This window comes from Panthera pardus, unplaced genomic scaffold, assembly GCF_024362965.1.
Source record: "Panthera pardus isolate Hobbes unplaced genomic scaffold, ASM2436296v1 HiC_scaffold_2, whole genome shotgun sequence".
NCBI classification, from domain to species: domain Eukaryota; kingdom Metazoa; phylum Chordata; class Mammalia; order Carnivora; family Felidae; genus Panthera; species Panthera pardus.
The window spans coordinates 95310107-95332713 of NW_026526765.1; the positions used below are offsets into that span (position 1 = coordinate 95310107).

The following is a 22607-nucleotide window of genomic DNA, read 5'->3' on the forward strand; positions in this document are numbered from 1 at the left end:
ACTGAACCAAACTTTTTTTTAAAATTCAGAAAACAGACTAATTTTGTGGTTAATGAGTCTGCAAGAATATATTATTTTACCAATTTCTGCCTAAGAGGGCATTTCTGGATTAAGATGATGTTAAGCCAATCTATAATACCACAGATCCTAATATCTAATTAGCAGATCCAGCATAGTGGAAACTTAAGGTGAGTGATGATTTTGTACATGGCCATCCTACAAAAGCCAGTCAAGTTATAGAAACAGAAGAGCCCTAAAGAATGCAATACCTTTTAAAAAATATTTTTTTAAGTTTATTTATTTTGAGAGAGAGAGAGAGAGAGTAAGCAGGGAAGGGGCAGAGAGAGAGAGAGAGAGAGAGAGAGAGAGAGAGAGAATCCAAAGCAGGCTCCTCACTGTCAGCTTAGAGCCGGATGCAGGGCTTGTCCCACAACCCTGGGATCATGACTTGAGCTGGTATCAAGAGTCAGACACTTAACCGACTGAGTAGCCTAGGCACCCCTAGAAGACAATATCTTGTAAAGCAAGTTTAGTCCAAGCAAGAAAAGCAAGTTCTAATTGCCAAATAAAATCCCCAAAGTTTCTGTTTCTAAATCTCCCATGTAGATTAAGATAAAAGGCTGGTAGTGGTATCTAAGTGGCAGCGGGCTTACAACAGCCCAACCATTTAAACACATACAGACTTGCTGGATTTGAACAGAGAGCTCTCAGAACTTGCCGGGGAACTGAAGTAGTTTGTGCCTCTTTTCTATTCTCTTGATCTGCTTGATAGCATGACCCAGAGCATGTATGCAAGTAAATTACACAAGTGCTCTTTTTTTCAGCCTCTATTTGGAGAGGCTTTGGAGAGAGTTACAAGATAGGCTCCTTACTAAGCAATTCCTAATCTGAGTGCTAATGCCAGGCTCTGTTCCCTGGAGATCTTGCCTTTGGATAATGGTCAGCGAAAACAATAGTACAATACCCTTCCTGCTCATTCTCAGAAGAAGGTTTTTTTTGTTGTTGTTTTTTTTAAATCCGTTTGCTTGTTTTTGTTTTTCTTTGTGTTTGTTATTAACAAATGTACTACAAAAGTGTTTGAATCAAAGATTTTTTTCAGGTCACTCCTACTTCTGTAGATTTATTTCACTTCTCAGTACCTGCCTTAGAGAACACCATGGAGAATCAGAAGAAGGAAAAAGCATCATTGATTCAAAAAACAAACTAATCAAAAAGTTTTTAAAAGCAGGAAATATGTACAAAGTAACAATGCCCTCCCCCGCCACGTCTAAACGTGAACACCCCCCCCCCCCCCCCCCCCCCCCGCCGGTCTTCCTCAGAAAGAAGGGGACAGAGGAGGGGAGCAGACTGGGTCTATTTGTGTATATGCTATTTAGTGCCCTGTCTGGAAGAGACCGCTGGAGACTGCTCAGATGTTATTGGTCGTATTTCAGAACCTACCACCTGACCCAGCCCTCCACAAGCACTATCTTTAGATGCACAGAGGATCAATGAGCCACATGTTCACAGACAACTAATTATGCTTCAGTTAGTTAATGAAAACCCACGTCCTATGATTAAGAATGTAATTCCTGACTAATATCTAGCATATTATTCTGGGGTGGATGTATTGCTTATCTTATTTGATTTGATGACTAAAGAGATGTTTTAAATGTATGCTAATTATAATAAGCTGTAAAATTATTGTCTCAGTAAGCATACTTGGGCCTGTACTGAATTAACTTCATTCACTCATGAAATAAATGTCTGTCAATCACTTGTGTGCCCAGACCCTGTTACCCTGAAGCCTGAGGGGCATCTAGCAAGACTAGGTGAGGAAATTTTAGTTTCAGAGAAGGGATAAAACATGCTGGCTTCATTTCATAACAATGAGATTGTTAAATACCAAAAATACTGATTTGGGGGAAGTGTTTGCCTTGAAGTTTTAGGAAGTTTGTCAAGGAAAGAATTCCATGTATATAATCAACTGCATCCTATGTCTCACCACTCATTTAAAGAATAAAGGTCTACACGGTATTGAAGTCAGAATATGGGATCAGATCCTGCTTTCAGTATGTGAACAGGTCATGCAGAGTTGATAGATATGCACGATGCCCTCATTGCATCTGTGAAATAAAAGCACTAGGCATGAGCACAAAAATGATGTGAAATGTCATAGCGTTTTATTGGTGACAAGTTGTCATCTTATGCTCCAGCACCAAGAACAAAGCAAAAAATCTCACATACAAATGGTTTATCTCCATGTCTTTTTTACTTGTCTGACCTCATCACTTGAATGCCATAAAATTCCTCATATTAGCTTTCCTTGCTTTGTAGCCAAATAAAAACTTTTTTTTAATGTTTATTTTTTTTTTAGAGAGAGAGAGAGAGAGAGAGAGAAAGAGAAACACAGAGTGTGAGCAGGGGAGCAGCAGAGAGAGGGAGACACAGAATCTGAAACAGGCTCCCGGCTCCAAGCTGTCAGCACAGAGCCTGACACAGGGCTCAAACTCACGAACCACATGATCATGACCCAAGCAGAAGTAGGGCGCTTAACTGACTGAACCACCCAGGCCCCACCCAATAAAGACTTAAAAATTTGGAATTTGAAATCTGAAGAGTGGCACTCTTCCACAGATGATAATTTTTTTAATTGCAGAAACAAAAACATCATCACTGCAACCGAACCCACATGATTTATTCAAAGTGTAGTTTGCAGTAGGACCCAGATTCACAGAATATCCAAACTGAGGTAAGTGATTACACAACACATGGAACCACAGCAAGTTGTTGGTGCTTAGGTAAGAGGGATGTTAGCCTCATCAGTACTATGACTGATCTATGTGAGAAGTCTAAAGCCAAGAGTAAAATTCAAAAGACAGTAAGAAATGTGAGTCAGATGGCCTCACTCTGGGTCATAAGTGTAGAATTCTCCTTACAAGAGCCATACTGCAGTGTAGGGGACAGCTCTCTATGTGCAGTTTTCAGGAATGTGAGGGCAAGGAAGCATCTAGAAACCCTGATGCATCAGCAATTAGCAGATTGCTGGTGGAGCATAAGCATGCCGAGGAGTACAATCCCACCTTTCTGTGCTCAGCAGGTCTTTGAAAGACTTTCAGCTGCTCATCTCTCCACTGGTAGAACAAATGACATTTGTTAAACTCCAGTGCTGTAAAGCAGAGAGAAACTTTCAAGGAGACCCACAGAAGTCTGAAAGGCTGTGGTAAATGAGACTGTTCCCCTCTTCTGTTGTTTCAGAAGGCAAATGAGGGGAAGCCACTGGGAGACAATGTCTGCCCAATATAAGGAAAGCCTTTGTAGCTTGAGACCTTTCACAAGGCAGTCTAAAGTTTGACACAACCTACCATACAGACAATGGGGCAAGAATCATTTTACGTGGGAATTGAAAAGGGTCTTCATGAAGTAAAAAACCATTAGGGACCTACTGCTCAATGAGAAAATACTAAAAGCATTCCTATAAGTTGGAGACATGGACATGAGGTTAAGAAAAGAAGTCATGCAGGGGCAACCTAACCTACCAAGAGTTCTAAATTACAAAGCTAAGGTAATGAAAACTGCATGGCACTGGGACATAAACAGATGGATCAATAGAACACGTGACAGATTATAAAGGTCAGGAATGGAGCCAAACACAGGCTCTTAAGTAGATAATAATGGAAGTATTTCAAATCAGAAGGTCAAATGATGGGTTTTCTTCCTCGGACAGCTGGATAGTCATACTGAAAAAATAAAGTTGGATTACCAATTTCACACTTGCTACTGAAATAAATTTCAGATGATAAAAGATCTAGTTTTTAAAAATGAAATCACTGGATACTAAAAAAAAACATAAGAGAGAGGATTTTTAAATAGGAGACAAAAACTAAAAGCTATTTTAAAAAGAGATTGATAAATTCAACTAAAATAATATCAAAAGGTATACACAGCATATACAACATGATTCATCACCACAGAGACATCAGTCAAAACCACAATACATGGCACCTCACACCTGTTAAAATAGCTATTATCAAAAAGATAAGAAGTAAACCATTGGCAAGAATGTGGAGAAAAGGGAACCCTTGTGTACTGTTGGTGGTAATGCAAAATGGTGCAGCCACTGTGGAAGACAGTACGGAGAGTCCTCAAAAAATTAAAAACAGAGCAACCATATCATCTAGCAATTTCACTGCTGGATATTTATCCAAAGAATATGAAAACACTAACTTAAAAAGACACCTGCATCCCCATGTTCACTGCAACATTATTTACAATAGCCAAGAAATGGAAACAACCTAAGGGTCCATCAATGGATTAAAGAAGATGTGAGATATTTCTATATCTAGGCCTAGAGACCTATCTCACAATGGAATAATACTCAGCTATAAAAAAGAACAAAATCTTGCCATTTGTAACAACATGGATGGACCTAGAAGGTATAATGCTAAGTGAAACAATGCTAAGTCAGACAAAGACAAATACCATATGATTTCACTTACATGTGGAATCCAAAGAAGAATGAGCAAACAAAACAGAAACAGACTCATAAATACAGAGAACCATCTGGTGGTTGCCAGAGGGGAGAGGAGTGGGGGGATGGGTGATATAGGAGAAGGGGATTAAAAGATACAAACTTCTACTTATAAAATAAGATAGGAGGATACAAGGTACAGTATTGGGAATACTGTATGTTAGTACAGTTAATAGTATGTTAATAGTATGTAATAACTTTGTATGCTAAAAGATGATAGCTACATTTATTGTGATCACTTCATAAGGTAGATACATATTAAATCACTATGTCATATGCCTGAACCTAATATAATATTGAATATCAACTACAAATCAATTTAAGAATTATGCATGGCAAAAAACCTTCAAAAGAAATTAGCAACCCATGTTGTAGGTGAGTACTAATGTTCTTTAAAAACCAAAGAACTTCTACAAATCAATAAGGAAAAAACTACAGTCCAACAGGAAAAAAAAAAATAGGCAAAGGAAATGAATAGTTCACAGGAAAGAAAGTACATGGTTCCAAAACATATGAAATGATGTTCAACCTATTAATAGTAATGCACACTGAAACTTTAATAAGATTCTATCTTCTACCTATCAAGTTGTCAAAGATCAAAAGTTTTATCATACCCTATGCAGGCTAGGATATGAAGAACAAAGTACTCTTTTTGTATGCTTCTAGCCTGTGTATCACAGCCACAACCTCTACGTAAACAGTTTGGTAATATCTATCAAAATCCAAAATGTAAAACCTCTATCCAGTCATTCTATTTCTAAAGAGTTTTTTCAATGTTTATTTATTTTGAGAGAAAGAGAGAGCGAGAGTGTGTGTACCCATGCAGGGGAGGGGCAGAGAGAGAATTCCAAGCAGGCTCCATGCTGTCAGCACAGAGACCCATGTGGGGCTCAATCTCACAAACCATGAGATTATGACTTGAGTGAAATCAAGAGTTGGATGCTTAACCAACTGAGCCACCCAGGTAACCCAGTCATTGTATTTCTAGGAATTACAGATATTCTGGTACACGTGTGAAATGATATATGATAAGGTTTTTTCTGCAGCATTGTTTGTGATAGCAAGAAAATGGAAACAACTTAAGTACCTTTCAATTGGTTAAATAAATTAAATTATATTCTTAAACCAGAATATAATGGAATTGTTCTTAAAATTGAGACAGTTCCATATCTATTGGTACAGGATACTCACCAAGAAATATTTTTAAATAAGAAAAGCAAGGGTGGTAGAAATATCTATAGTATGCTACCATTGGTTGCAAAAATATAGAGATGTTTGTATACACACATCTGAAAGGATAAATATGAATCAGGTAAGAGTAGTTGCCTCCAGGGAGAAGAATTGAGTAGGTGACAGATAAATAGAAAGGAGACTTAATTTTCACTGTATCCCTTTGTATCTTTTGAATTTTGTACCATTTGGATATTATCCAAAATTAATTAAATAATTTACTTTTAGAGCTATATTACAAGCTCAGGAGTTGGTTGAATGTGTTTGCAGAACACGTGTTAATTTGAATTTTGTATAGTAGCTTCTCTAGGAATTCGATAATTCAACAATTTGTGTGGGATGGAAGAAAGGAGTGTATGTGTGCTTTAGGGAACCTGAGGGGCTGGTAATACTGAGGAGTGACTGCCTCTGCATTGCCGTGTCTAACACCTAGACTTAGCATGTTTTCTCCCCAGCAGAGGGGGGCGGCATGTGTACAAACAATATGGAGGAATCCAGTGCCATTACTCCTGGAAGCAGCCTACGGATGGTGCTGTCACGGCAGTGCACAACAGATGGCTAAGTACAAATTGTTTGTTAAAAACACAGTGGGTTCTTGCTAGCATTCCTGTTGGCCGCACCAACATTCAGCCAGTCAGTCAACACCATTTCATGTGAACTGTGAACAGAGCACACGGCTGGGCCCTAGGGGACCAGCTAGTAGTGTTTCCCAGACCTGCCCGGACACATTAGACCTTCTGAATTGGAATTTCTTAAGGAGGCCTGTGAATCTAAGCTTTTACAAGCAACCCAGTTGATTTTTATGATCAGTTAGGTTTGGAAAACATACTCATAAGATAGAGTGGGATGAGACGGGATGGGAGGGATAAATAGGAAAAAGAAGAAAAATCCATGAGAACATAAGCAACATTAAATGCAAGAACTAACTTTTGCTGTTGGAAGCCATTTTAAAAACCTAAACTGTATAAACATGGAACTTTCTGTTTTAAGATGAAAAACTTTAGTTAAATCAGGATTAAGAAGAAAATTCTTTATATATGGATTTTTTTTTTAACTTGGTAAAATAAAAATTTTTGAGCAGGACCATTTTTCTTTTGATAAATGAGGACATTATGAGATTCAGTGTTAACTAAACATCACTATTCATAATAGCGTAGGAACACGAGGGCTGAACACTGCCAACCTTGGGACTCAGGCTCTCCTGTAATTAGATTTCTCACAAAAATCTAAGTGAGCCAAAGGATTCCAGCAGAAGGATCCTGGATTTTTGTTTTCTCTGTAGTTCCCCTCCAAAGCCTGAATGATAGCATTTCTATTTCAGGCAGAGAAGCCCAGGAGTCTAGTAACATCCATTCCTCTGGATTCTCTAAATTTTCCTTAACCACTTTAAGCCCACATATGTAGACAATTACTTGAGGTCCCTATAGCACCACCCGCCTGGAATGGTGATTTAACATTACATTTTCAGACCTTGTTTAAAAAATGATTACATCGGCAATGTTTTTGCAATTTTTGTAAAACTGCTCTTAAAGACAATCACTATTATCTTGTTCAATAGCCCTTATATAAAGATCTACATGAAAAATTCATCTTAGAGCTGAATGTCAAGAAATATAATTGTCTCTTAGTGAAATGTTATGCTTCCCTTTTATAAAAAGACGAGTTATGTAATCTCTTTCTCCCTCTTGCTGTCTCCCCCTCTCTTGTTTTCACCTTAGCTACCAGGAAGTTCAGATTGAAATTTTATGTTCCATTGAGCTACTGTTCTTAACCTGTACTTTCTGATACAATCTCCTCACCCCTGCATGATCTGGCTCTTGTTCTTACATGATTGTTTCTAGTCGTTCTATTATGTCTAGGTCTTTTATAGTGAACAACTTGAATCCTTTTGGAAATTGACAGAACATAAGGTAGAAGTGAAGGAACAGTCTGGGTTTTCATTGATTGAGGTTTTACTATACAACCAGGAGGTGTATAGGATTGTAAATGATCAAAGTTAATTAGATTCATTTGGGAAGAAAGATTTCTTTTAGGAAAAGCTAAATGCCAAGAATCCTGGGTAAGGGAGTGGGAATCATCCCATAACTCACTCTCCCAAGTGCTCCTTGCTGAGAGATATTACCTGGGTCAGGGAAACAATACCATGTAAACATTGGCTATTAGCTCTTAAATACTCAATAAATTTTGGTCCGTTCATGTCAATGATCCTCCTATCACCCTGTGAAGCAAGCTTGGAGCAGGAATAACTGCCTCCTCCAGGAGGAGGAAGTCAATGATTTGAAGGTCAAATCATTTGCTGTTGACAATTGGTCATCACCTATCCAGCCGAAAATTTGGTACAAAGTTTTTTTAAAAAGAAAGAAATGCTGGGATTCTTCATATCCTATTCAGGTACTAAGTTCATTAGAAAACTCGCCCCTATTTGTCCTTATTATACAGACAGAGTGGCAGCTGTCCCCAGCTAGAAAACCCAACCATGAGAGACAATTCTGTTCCTGCCCCACCATGTGTGGCCCTGAATGCTGGAAGCAGGAGGAACATGAGTTTACAGGCCCAGCACCCAGACCCCAGCTCACCCTGGGGATGCTTCTGGGGAGGGGGACCCAGGGAGGATTTCTCCACCCTACAGCCACAGCCAGGGTGGCAGGGGAAGGGGCAGGAAGTTCACTACCAACTACTTTTGTGGTGTATTGAGTCTCACAGATTTGTCATTCAGTACACAGCTTCTCTCTGCACAGCCCACACAGCTAATCCCTGTACTATATTTCTCTCAGTTTTCCCTCCTCCACCCACAGTTCTGCTGACTTCTCTCCACACAGGAGAGACAGAACAGCTGAGGAAACAGCCGAGCGGTGGAAAATTTTTGAAAGTGTTTTGAGCCCACCCAACCTGAGGAGAGCATTCAAAGAAAAACAGGAAAGGGTGAGTAGGAGCTCCCTCAGCCCCCACACACAAGCCGGGGATTGTCACTCCCCGCCCACCGCCCAATCCCAACAGGGGCCGACTGCTGGGATCCAGCCATGATGCCCACACACAAAAATATGCAAATGTGTTTTCTGTGAGGATTACGGAATGGAGGCAATTGCTTGGCTATTTCAGATACCACGTCATGGAACTTGGGGGCTCAGTAGGCTCACTCCATTCAAACACTCACTGTAAGAGTTCGCCAGCACCTTTGGTCTTAAATTGGAACATTTAGAGGCCATCATACTGGGAGAATGAATGCAGGTCTGAAGATGCAGGTCCTTCTGTTCTGGCAACAAAAATCAGATTCCCCAGTCTAAAGGGTAATCAATGCCCTCCCTGTGTGTGTGTACGTTCATGTTACTCATCCTTTTCTCCATTCTTTTCATTTCCTTTCAACTTCTCTTCCTACTCCAGACCAGAGACTTTAAGGCTATCTGTCTCTTCAGAAATTGAAGGTGAGAAAGAGACATGAACTCATTTAGTTCTCAATTCGCTTTAGTCTTCCCTCTCTACTGTACCAGAGACTCTAGCCAGCTAGATGACCTGATGGTGGCAAGGCCAGAAGGAGGCTGGCTACTCCCCTCATTCCTTCACTCATTCATTCATTTAACAGAACTTTATTGAATATCTACACAGATAAGTTGCCCATCCTCACCCAAACACACCACATCAAAAAGAAGGAATCTTTGATCCCATTTACTCCCCAACAGTGACCTCTGTATCAATTTTTGGATCTGGTTTAGCATAAGATTTTTGGATAGAACCCAGAACCAATGAAAAGGTTATGTGACCAATGGCTAAACAAGATTATAAGTGCCATAGAGTGATCCATTAAATAGTTTCTAGTCCATGAACTAGGCTGGTCTTATCTCCTAGCTAAGCACCCAAGCACTAAAATTAATTCATTCACCATTCTGTGCTACTTTTCAGCACAGGTTATTTTGTTCCCATTTTGAGTAAGAGATTATCCTCAAATCTGGCCTAACTTTTCTTGTTGGTATCAGTATTATGTGTTCAGTGCTAATTGATATTAACCCATTCAGGTAACACATATTTATTGAGTACTTACAATATGCCAGATAGTGTCCCAGACACTGAGGCTGCAAATTTACATAATGATCCCTTCATGGAGACAACAAGTGAGTGGGATCAGATAACTCTTGGCTTACTGTTCTTTCCAAGACAAAAATAACTCTAATTATGTACTGCTGTACAGAGAACCGAAGTGAAGAATGTGGTTCTAATAGAATGGAACAGTAGGGATTGTTTGCATTTTGACTAGAGGTGATCAAGTTTTAATTTTGTTTATCAATTCTACTATCTGACTAGCTGTGTACAGTTGTTATCTTAGAGATGCAACAATACAGATCATAGTTAAATAGTTCATAATGTTGTATAGTTTTGATCCATCAGACCTTGTAAGGAATACTTTCAAGGTAGTTGTAAGCACCAGATAGTCAAAAGATTATGGCACATGGCCACTTTTCCTTTCCTCTCAACTCTTAAGTTGGAGAACCAAGAGAAATACAAACGAGTTTTGCAGCTCTGGGCATCTGAAATTAAAAATGAGTTATTGCAGTCTCTTGACGCCAACCTGGGGTTTAAGACACTGAGGGTTCTTGTATTGATGAGGAATGTCTCTAATGTTGTACATCGGCAACAGACTTAGCAAATGAACAAGGTAGTGATTTGTGGCCAACAAATGTGTGCTCGCTTCAAGAAGTTATTTTTTTTGTCAGACTCAGCAGGGATCCAGAGGCTGGAGAGTCCCCCCTGGGTTGTGGATTGGACATACCATTCTACCTCCTGGCACTGAGGAATCTTTTAGCACCTGGAAAACAGTTCCATCTCCAAAACAGCTCCAAGCTATCAACAAGGCTCTGAATGTGGAATTTCCCTTCACTTTAAACTTGCTGGACTATATCCATTCAATAACAAAGGATCCCTGTACTGTTCTATAACTACTAGGAACATCTGCTTATCCAGCCTCTCAGAGGCTCTCCTTTAACAAGAAAAATTAGAATGAACCTACCAGCAAGTCCCAAACAGAATAAAATAATGACAAGCCTTATGTTTTAATTAGCACAACTTTTGTCTTAATAAAATTTGTGGGTGGCCATTTTCTTCTTACAAATGGAACCATCTTTGGCTTCTTTGGCTTTGATAGAAGGATTTGTTTGGAATGTATTATTCATTGTTGATACTAAATGAATATTTTGGTTTTTTGTTTTTGTTTTGTTTTGTTTTGTTTTGAGGCCCCCAGGGTGATCAGGGAAAGGAAAAACATTGGTCAGGAAAGGTTTGAATAATGATACTGCATTCTCTCTTTACATCTATAATTTTCATATGTCAAAAGAAATTCTAGGGGCGCCTGGGTGGCTCAGTCGGTAAAGCGGCCGACTTCGGCTCAGGTCATGATCTCTCGGTCCGTGAGTTCGAGCCCCGCGTCGGGCTCTGTGCTGACAGCTCAGAGCCTGGAGCCTGTTTCAGATGCTGTGTCTCCCTCTCTCTGACCCTCCCCCGTTCATGCTCTGTCTCTCTCTGTCTCAAAAATAAAACGTTTAAAAAAAAAATTTTTTTTTTAATTAAAAAAAAAAAAAGAAATTCTAGATACATAATGACTCCCTATTGTCAGGCAGTTGAAGTATGCTAACTCAGTCTATATAATAATACAAGTTTTAGAACTAGTGGAGAGAATAAGACAGATCTGAGTCTGAATTCTGACTCCAAATTCTCACTCCATCATTTAATACCTTGGCCAAATTATTTAACTTTCTTGAATCTCATTTAATGGAGTTCATCACCTCACCTCCCTCCTAGGATTTTTGAGAGAGTTGAAAGAGATTTAGCATAGTTCCTGGCATGTTGAGGCCCTCAATGGATTGCCATTTCCCCATCCATCCCCCCGTTCCTTCTCCCTGTAGCCACATTTATGAGATGACATCACAGTTCCCTTAGTGCAACGGCCACTAGATCTCAGGGTTTCCAGATCCCTGCTGATTTAAGAATCCAACTGGGCTATTATTTATGCAAATGTCGGCTGAGGCCAGACGCCATAACAAGGATGAGTCATTTCAGAGCACTCCTTAACAGTCTGATTTTGCCTCAGAAAGAACTGAGGTGATGGCGGAGAACAGTGGGAGGGGTTGCCAGGGACTTGGGCACTGCTGATACGGGGCTCTCATGACACCAAGGGTTTTTTGTGGAGAAGTTCCAAGAAGTTTCAGGATGCCCCTAGGTGACATTAAACGGGGATTATTAGCTTGGACTTTGACAACTGACAAAATGGGGCTTGAATCCTGATTGTTACTCACTAGCTGAGTACCCTCTCAAAGAGTCTGTTTTCTCTGAGTTCTTATGAGAATTAAATAAGGCAAAAACAGGGGCGCCTGGGTGGCTCAGTCGGTTGAGCGTCCAACTTCAGCTCAGGTCACGATCTTACGGTTCATGAGTTCGAGCCCCGCGTCAGGCTCTGGGCTGATGGCTCAGAGCCTGGAGCCTGTTTCCGATTCTGTGTCTCCCTCTCTCTCTGCCCCTCCCCCATTCATGCTCTGTCTCTCTCTGTCTCAAAAATAAATAAACATTAAAAAAAAGTTTAAAAAATAAATAAATAAATAAGGCAAAAACAGTGACTGGCACACAGTAAATGCTCAATAAAAGTCAGTTATAAACTCTCTGTCTCTTTCTCCCCCTACTCCCCCTGCCCCCATTTCTTCTTCTCCCACTCCATTGTGGTCAGAATTCACCTCGCCTCTATTTGCTGATTATTGAGGTCTGCCATCCAGCAGTTGGCACATTAACAGCTATGTTGTTTTATGTACATTTACTATGTTCTCACATCTGCTGAAATGCCTACATCCCACCCATACATACCCCACTCAACATGAATTCATTGTTTGAACATTGTTTTGTGAAGCCTGTCTTCACATATTTGAAAGAAACTATGATTATTGCTCAGTCGTGTGAAACCTTACATAACTAAATAAATAGTTGTTGATTGATCATGTAGATAATCAAGAGCTTAAATAATATACTTTATTAAAAAGCTGCCTAATGTACTATTATTTCAAAGTTTTATATCCTACCAAAATAATTTATTTCAGTAAACTTTGTTTTAAAAACAAGCTAGGGGTGCTTGGTGGCTCAGTTGGTTAAGCATCTGACTTCAGCTCAGGTCATGATCTCACAGTTTGTGGGTTCGAGCTCCACATCGGGCTCACTGCTGACAGTGCGGAGCCTACTTCTGATCCCCCCCTCTCTCTCTGCCCCTCCCCAACTCGTGCCCTCTCTCTCTCTCTGTCAAAAATAAATAAACATTTCAGGGGCGCCTGGGTGGCTCAGTCAGTTAAGCATCTGGCTTCGGCTCAGGTCATGATCTTGCAGTTTGTGAGTTCGAGACCCAGGTTGGGCTCTGTGCTGACAGCTCAGAGCCTGGAGCCTGTTTCTGATCCTGTGTCTCCCCCTCTCTCTGTCCCTCTCATGCTCATGCTCTGTCTCTCTCTGTCTCTCAATAATAATAAATAAACATTAAAAAAATTTTTAAATAAACATTTCAAAAAGATAAATAAATGAAAACAAGCTAAAAGTGTCTCTATTAAAATATGAGCATTAATAATAAAGATCTGAATACACATCATGGAATGTGAACTTGCTCTATTGCCATGGATGGGAGTCTAGGAAATCACCACCTCAGTAAATAAATTAACATTTACCAAATGCCCCCAGGATGCATACCCCTTTATTAACAAATTTAAAGCTTTATAAGTTTAGTGAGAGAGCTTCCCATTTCTTTTTTTCCTGGAAAAATCTCTTTAGATCCTTCTTGCTCTTGGAGAGGCAGGTATGTCTCTGTAATTATATATATGTAATATATATAATATATACACACACACACACATATACATATGTATACATATACATATTATATATATACACATATATACACATATGTATATATACATATATATAATTAGCTCCTTTATATTACCAATACATCATGGAGACACAGATTTACATTATATATAAGCTCACTATTAGTTTCCTGAGTTAGGTGTATCTATTCTGATATAACTACTAAAAAATGTATGAAATATGCATAAATCCTGTCTAACGACTCAAGTTAAATATACCTCAAAGAATGTTCTATCTTATTAAAATTTGCATACATTTTTCTTACAAGGGAGTTATTATTCTACATTGTAGCATGTGTTTTATTACAAACTTGGAGTTCATTGACGAATATAGTGATGGAGTTGCAAATCAAGTCAACAGCTTAATGAGCTCAGCGGGATGTTAGGAAGCTCTTCTCCCTCTCTAGGCAGAAGCTCAGTTAGGTTAGGACCTTGAGCTGAGTTCCAGGCACCCTGGGCTCTCCCTGTGGAAAAGATCCTTACCTCAGGCCCTCACCCTCGGGAGAGTGCTGTCTGCAGTACTCCAGAGTGTAGGTCTCAGTGGCCTCCAGGTTGGCAGGCCGCCATCGGATGGTGGCTGTGTTCCAACACACAGTACAGTCCTCGGCGCGGATTACAGGGGTGGAGGGTGCTGCGAGAGAGAACCAAAGCAATCATGGAACAATCAACATCAGCTCTGCTTCCCTCGTACCCTGGGAAGAGTGCTTGGGCATGGTTTCATTTTAATTTTTGATTAAAAAATACATTCTTGGTTGAAAGCCCAAAAGATAATGTATATAATGAAAAGACCCCCTCCCACCTCTGCCTTCCAAACTGTACAGTTTTCACCCATCCCTAGAGAGCCTCTAATATTAGCTTCCTATAAATCTCAACAGTTTTTTTATACATCTACAAGCAAATTACAATACAGATTCTTGTCTGTCTCCCTTCACACAAGTTAGCCATAATCTTGCCTTCAGTAGGTACTCAATAAATACTTATTTTAGGAGGCAAGAAGAAAGAATAAAATGGTGGGAGTGAGTCATTTCTCGCCCTCAAGTAGTTAGAATGATCTTAAAGGTGATGCAAACCTGGCTTATGCCACACCCACGGCAGCCTTCAGTGAAAAGATTCCATCATGGGATGCATTCCCCATTGAATATCATTGCTGAAAAACCTTTTGGGGCTCCTAGTACCCATACGATGAAGCCCAATCTTACCTTAGCAAACATGGCCCCCATACACTAGCCTTTGTCACCTCACATCTTTCCTCTCCTCGTTTTTAAGTCAAAGAAATAATTCTAAACTTCTTGTAGTGCCCTGCACACTCCATACTTTTTCTTACCTTGATGCCTCTGCTCATATGTTTTCTGTAAATGGAATATACTCCTTTAACTGATCCTTCAAAGGGTTCCATTTAGGCATCAATTCTAAGGAGCCATTCCTAAACCTGCCCCTGTCCCAGGCTCTCTTGAGTACTCCTCTGGAGTGTTTTCACAATAACTTGTACATAAATAGATCATGACCCTTACCACAATTTTTATGATATTTTGTTTTGTTTTATCTCTCGCACTTGACAGCAAGCTTCTTGAGAACAGGAGCCCAGTTTTACTCATCATTGTGTACTCACCACTGCACAACACCTAGCACACTATAGGTGCTTAATAAATGCTTATAGGTTGATCTTAGTAATCTATGAAGAATTGAAAATTGCCTCCCGACACCCCCTTAACATTTCTTTACCTGTTCTAAAAACTGCCCTTTCACTCGGCAGACTACATCCAGTGAAGTTCACAGCCATTACCCACACTTGATAGCAACGGCCAGGTTCCAGATCTTCAAAAATGCAGTAGCTTTCTTTCACTGTCAATCTGTATTCTTCCACCAAGTCTAGCACAAAACACAATTATAAACTTTAGGGTGTCTTCTAAAGTTAATTGGAAATTAGCTACTAGAAGAATTGGTCTACTATTTTCAGTGGAAAATTCAAACTGATAAACTTACAGATATCATTAGGTGATAGCTAGTATTTTCAAATACCTAAGAAAACAAGAGCATGCTAAAAAGTGACATTTAGAATGATGCCGTATTACATGTGAACACTTACAGAAAATAATAGGATATTAGTATGATATGAACTTCATCTGCCACAATTAAAGTAATGTAGTTCAATAGCAAATACTAAAATTGCATAGTTTATGTTAGCTTAAATCTCAGTAATACATTCTCAAAAAATTCTTAAGAAGCAATGCCAATATTTCAGGAGAGCATGTAATAAAATAAGGACAACCCCATGTTTTCCAAATTTATGATGTTATAAAGCAACTTCCCAAATTAGTCAACAATTTTAGTATTCAGTATAATTTTCAAAGTTTCAAATCCTGGTTCCTCTTCATGAATTCCAGAATCATTCCAACTAGAGAGTTCCACAACTTACAGAAATACTTAAATAACTTTGATAGGTCACAAACTATTCTAAAAAGTAATTTGGTCAATTAAGACATTTCCTAAAATTTCTAAGTCACTTTACTCTCAATATTTTAGTAGTATCATTACTCGATACCATTACGAACACCTGCCCCCTTTGGGCCAATCTGATTATTCTTACTGAAATGTTTTCTCCTTTAAAAAGAATTATTTTCAGGGCGCCTGGGTGGCTCAGTCGGTTGAGCCTCCGGCTTCAGCTCAGGTCACGATCTCGCGGTCCGTGAGTTCGAGCCCCGCGTCGGGCTCTGTGCTGACTGCTCAGAGCCTGGAGCCTGTTTCACATGCTGTGTCTCCCTCTCTTTCTGACCCTCCCCCGTTCATGCTCTGTCTCTCTCTGTCTCAAAAATAAATAAACGTTAAAAAAAAAATTTAAAAAGAATTATTTTCTTGTTTGAATTAGCCCTGATAATTTTAGTTATCCTCCCTGATTACTCTTGAAAATCACATCTTCAAAACTCCCCCAGTTAAGAAGCCCAGATCATTTACTTTTAAAGGAAATTTAGGAACTCTTCAACTCCATTTATTTAATTGCATCTTTCTGTCCCAATGAGCTCTTCTTTCTGGACAGAAAGTTTGGTTTAAAGAATCTTAGAAGGACTTATACAGTGAAAAACATTTCCCCCACATCCTAGAAACTGTGGCTACAGTTCTCAGTGGAATCATCCTCTTGGGCTGAGTTCCATTGCCCCAGTACTTTTAACAACGCACATAACATACATTGCTGGAGACCCTACACAGAGCATGGCATCACAGTATAGATCACCAGATTAGCTAACGGGCATCTGCAGATTTCAAGGCGGTGAATAGATGAGACACAGGACAGGTAAGTGTTTGGGGGCTGGGGCAGATGGGGAGGTGAAGTACTAAGAAAAAAAAGCACTTCAGGCAATCAATAAATCATTGTTAAGAGGAGTCTTGGAGAGTCACGAAGGTCCATGACGTATGCAGCTAGATACAGAGGAAGAGGAAGTGTGGTATAACAAGACAAACCCAGAGACAAGCAGACAAAAACATAAGCTTTGGAGTCTCAAAGGTTTGTGCTTGAGTCCTACCCCTGTCATGTATAAGTTGTGTGGCCTTCGGAAAATTACTTAACCTCACATCAGTTTTCTTATTTGCAAATGGGGATGACACTTATCTCATGTTGTATGTGGTCATAGGTCACCAGTAAAATAAAGAGTCCTTAACTGACAAACTTAGCCAACTTCACACTATGTCTATGGTTGCCTTTGTAAATTTTTTTTAACTTTTTTTCTAATTTAAATATGTATCACATGACATCTCAAAAAACTTAAATCTTGGTAACAGTGAAATATAATAAAATTCATTCCTCATTACAAATTGGGCTCCTGAGTTTTGGAATAGCATGTCCATCCTGTCGTGTGCTCCTCTGTTTTCCAAAAAATGTGGGTCTGTCTTCAACAAGCAATATAGAATGCCAGCACACCCAGCTCTGATTCATCAGGAAGTACAACCTCAAAGTGTCTGGTTTCCAGGTCTTATTAGAACTCCTACTGAACAGAGGTGCCTGGATGGCTCAGTCGGTTAAGAGCCCAACTTCGGCTCGGGTCATGATCTGATGGTTCCTGAGTTTGAGCCCCATGTCATGCCCTGTGCTGACAGCTCAGAGCTGGGAGCCTGCTTCAGATTCTGTGTCTCCCTCTCTCTCTGCCCCTCCCCTGCTCACACTTTCTCTCTCTCTCTCAAAAAAAAAAAAAAAAATGAAAGAAAAAAGAAGTCCTACTGAACAGAGAGATATTTACAGAGGCTCTAAAGATGTATCATACATTCACCCTACTAAGCACTTTCACTTCTCTCTGCATATTAATCGGAAACATGAGCAAAGCACATTTTTCAAAGCCCATGCCTCAAGAATTGTGAACTCTAACCTTTATGGTTTGTTTGCAGCTTTTATCAAGATGGATTTGAGAAACTGCCAACCATGACATCTAATCCTACATTTGTGCTACAATTATTATGGAGGACACTGTCCTATATATGGCTCATTTCTCCCCTGCAAAATGGTACGTGTTATACTTTCTTTTAGATTCAAGCACTGAAAGGGACTTGTTCTCCCTGAAAGGCTGGTATGTAACTTCCTTTCCGAAAATGAGAATATCTTAGTTGCTCCTGTTATCCCGCGAACTCAAAGCCAAATTTGAATCTCAATTACAATATTCATGTTGACCATTATGATACCTATGCATTTTCTTTTTCTTGATTCTGACTTCCAATATTTGCTTATAGGTCTTGTGTTTACTTATATGGTTGTTGGCTTATTGTTGTTTCTATATGTGGCCACAAATGCTTTGTGGAATGAGCCTTAATACGGATATCTGTAAGTACTTCACATAAAGATGCAGAAACGTACACACACATCTGTATCTGTGTTAGAGATCCTACCGTTCACTTCTTGGTCATCTTGTGGTTCCTCCATGCAGTAAACCTGGAATGAGTCAATGACGTCTTCCTTGTTCATGCTCCAATAAACTGCAATTGTTGTGCTAGTGGCAGAATTGGGTTCCTGAGGTTCTAATCTAGGAGGTTGTGGAACTGCAATATAAGCAAGATTTATTATCACTAATGCTGTTTTTATTTATTGATTTTTTTTTCCTTTTACAAAAGTCACTTAGGCCTGTTGAAAAAAATTCAAACAATATAGAAGTACGTGGAGTAAAAGTGGAAGGGCTCTCTCATTCTCAACACCCCCCACCCCAAAGACTCTCACTGGAGACAACTACTGTGACATTTGAGGGCATATCCCTCCAAAATGTTTTTTATCCATTTGTATATGTGTGCTTATATCCACGTAGAAATAAAAATAGACCCCAAAATATGATCACTTGAAAATACTCCTCTGTGGTCCTATATTCAGAGTAACAAATGTATACAGGTTACAGGATGCATCAAATGATATGGTTTTCATTCAAAACAAAAACTTGAGTTGCTCTGCTACCTAACCAATGTTGTATCCTTCTACATAGAGCCTATGTTCACAAAAGAGATAAATAAAACCCTTTTGAGATTTAGTTGCTACATGATCAAAACAGAGAAAAGACTTGTATGAATATCAAAATACACTTTCTGAAATTATATTCCATTTTCTCTTTCCAATGTGACTCTACCTACATATTTTTTAAAATATTAAACAAAATATTAAAATTACATAGGAGAAAAGGTACACCATTAACTGATTCAAAGATAAGGTTTAGATATCTGATATAACTCTGTTATTCTGAATTTTAAATTCAGACAATATTCTCAAGGGTTTTCACAGAGATTTAAAAAGTTAACATTATGCATATTGAACATTAACAGTGTATACAACACCATAAATCAAGCTCCAATGCAATTGTCTTCCAAAATTTTGAGATACAAAAGCATTGAACATATTTTACAAATTAGAGGAAAAGGTTATTCCTATAGTTGAAAAGATGTTATGCTTCTAAATTTGTTTCTGTGGTTATTTTTTCCAGTCAACATTTCCTGAGAGATAAGCTTACTGAAATACTATGGGCCAAGTCTTATGAGATTACTTTATTAAAAGTCAACACTGAAGGAAAAGAAAACAAAGGTTAGTTCAACAAGAAGGTAAAAACAAGAAAAAAAATAAATGGTCTAAGGGATGGAACAAAAAGAGGCAAATCGAAGATTCAATAAAGACATAAAGAGCTGAGGAAGTACAGAATTATGAAAAATTAGAAGCAGGATAAACGGGTAGTCAAGTTCATGGGCTTCAAAGTAGAGCCTGATGTTAAATGCCAGATCCCTCACTTACTAGCTGTGTTATCTTAGTGTCAGTTTCCCCATCTTTAAAATGGGAAAACAACAATAATAATAATAACATTTCCTCCCAGGTTAGTTGTAACCAGCATATATACATTAAGTGCTTAGCAGATTCTCTCACATATCAGCAGTGCTAAATTTTCAAAAGGCAAAAAGGCCTTGGCAGCAGCACAGACAATGGAGGGAAGAAGGCAGGAAGCCCGTGAAGATGCGAGTTGAACCGGGGATCCATCATCTGGTATATCACAGAGGGTCTACAGAGGTAAGACATACTGAGTAAACTCAGGCTGAGCAGCCATGGTTAATAAACTCAGAAGCCTGCCGGGCAGAGCACCTCCCCAACAAATGATAATGGTTCAGAGACCCATACACTGTCTTTGACTTTCCTGTTTGTCTTCCCAGCAGGAAATCAGTGTCACATTCTAAAGGAGTTCATCCGGATAAATGGAGTTCAGTAAATTTTCATGTTACCTGGGTTTACTGAAAAGCCAGGCAGAATTCTTCAACTATTGTCAATTGCCTTTGAAACAGTGTAGGAGAACTCCTTGAGGCATAAACAATGAAAATCTCCCTTTCTTTTTTCCTATGAATTTTACATTGAGCTATATCTGCTTTTAAAAATGGCAACATGGGGGTGCCTGGGTAGCTCAGTCGGTTAAGGGTCCGACTTCGGTTCAGGTTTGTGAGCTCGAGTCCCGTGTCAGGCTCTGTGCTGACAGCTCAGAGCCTGGAGCCTGTTTCGATTCTGTCTGTCTCTCTCTCTCTCTCTGCCCCTCCCCAACTCATGCTCTCTCTCTATAAAAAATAAATAAAACATTTAAAAAATAATTAAAAAATAATAAATAAAAATGGCAACATGTTTACAAAAACGTCTCTCTCAGGTAGCATAACAAACTTAAAAAGTGATATTTACTCCCCCCAAATCACCAAATTTTAAGGAAGAAGTAGTTGTAGAGAATTAAACAAAGAGTGTGGGCTAGGAATGGTTTTGGACCTCATGTGTTCCTTCCCCCCAAATTATTACAGTTAAAACATTCTTTTTCAAAAACAGGAAATACTTTTACTTTTCAAAGTACTCTAAAAAAGAGAATAAGAATATTCCATAGATATAATCAAATGATTATGGCTGGATTTACAATTCCCATGTGGCAGAATATCAGAGACTGAGATTTCATATGTCAGCAACTTTGTTTACACTTCTGTAGGAATAAACTTGCACAGGAGTAATGCCAAAAAAAAAAAAAAATACAAAATGAGATTTTAAGGCTTCTTTATTGGAGGCTAAGGAATTGGGCAGAGAAATCACCCCATGGATTCCCTCCTCCTGATGGAGTGGGCCCATAAAGAGCTGTCACACTCAGGAAGTTAAGCATCAGATCAACTTAGACTTCAGGACCTGTGTGGCCAGATGCAGATTCCCATTCCATCTAGTTCTTCCCAGGAGAGCAGCATTATTCACAACAGCCAAAAATTGGAAGCAACCCAAGTGGACATCAATAGGTGAATGGATAAGCAAAATGCGATATAAACATACAACACAATACAATACAATATGATACAATACAACACGTACAACGCAATACAATACAATACAATACAATGCAATACAATATTATTCAGCCTTGAAAAGGAAGGACATTCTGACACATGGATGAACCTTAACGACATGATGCTAAATAAGTGAATCACAAAAAGACAAATACTGTATGATTCCACTTATACATGGGATGTAGAGTAGTTAACCTCATAGAGACAGGGAGTGGGGTGGTGGTTGCCAGAGGCTGGGGAGCTGGGGGAATGGGGAGGTGTTGTTCAGTAGGTACAGAGTTTCAGTTTTACAAGATGAAAAGAACCTGGGAGACGGATAATGGAGATAGTTACACAGGATGTGGATGTACACTTCAAAGTGGTTAAGATGGTAAATTTTATGTCATGTGTATTTTACCACAAATAATAATAAAAAAAAGTCCGCAGGAGCCAAAGTCAAGGAAGCCTTGGATGTCACTAATCTCTGGTTACCCTTCCTGCTACAGCACTGTGCTTCACCTCTCTGGTGTGGAGGAGTGGTTCAAGTATGAAGACCTTGAAGCCTAAGTGCTCCCCACCACACACACCCCCTACCCTCAAGTAGCTGTGTATCTAGGGCAATATGAGAGACATTTTTCTGTTCCCTCTGTGTCTTCACCTGTCAAATGGGAATAAGAACAAAACCTATCTCCTAGGGTTGTTGTGAGATTGGATGCTAGGATATGCTTAACAGTCTCCCTGGTACACTTACATGGCATCATGTAAGTGTGGAATGAGTGTTAGGGACTGTTCCATTTCCCAGTAGAAAAGTCACATCCTTTCCTTAGGATTTCTGATTGGTTTAGGGTATGATCGGATTAACTTTTCAGGTACCAGGCAAAGATTTTACATCTGAGAGGCATCACTGGTCACAAATGAGCAAAAACTATTTAGCAGCAAGTCAACACCCTGGGCTCCAGTTCTATGAAACAGACACCCCATGCATGGCATTTTCCTTTCAGAAATCAGTCTCCCTATAAACAGCTCAGAACTGCTGGGACTGCCATGTGCCCTATTTCCGAATAAATCATTAACACTTTGTGACAATTTAACCCTGTGGCCTCTAAAATACATGAGATGTCCTGTCATTGCCTATCAGATATTCAAAAGAATCCTTCTACATGAAAAACAACATTTAATGAATCCCTTAAAAGCAAACAATCTACTTCATT

At 39.2% G+C, this 22607-nt stretch overlaps 1 protein-coding gene across 2 annotated transcripts in view; it reads right to left on the minus strand.

Annotated features, from left to right (window-relative positions):
- The window catches only part of CMYA5 (cardiomyopathy associated 5), a 90940-nt gene that overhangs the window by 9736 nt on the left and 58597 nt on the right, over positions 1–22607 (minus strand). Inside the window, exons 7-9 of one of the 2 annotated variants that reach the window (XM_019462904.2) lie at positions 18487–18636; positions 15340–15486; positions 14101–14248 (exon numbers count right to left, since the gene is read on the minus strand). In XM_019462904.2, coding sequence (XP_019318449.2) covers positions 14101–14248; positions 15340–15486; positions 18487–18636 — 445 coding nt within the window. Of the gene's footprint in view, positions 1–14100; positions 14249–15339; positions 15487–18486; positions 18637–22607 lie in introns of those variants that run through there. The other variant, XR_002083921.2, reaches the window with a different exon arrangement.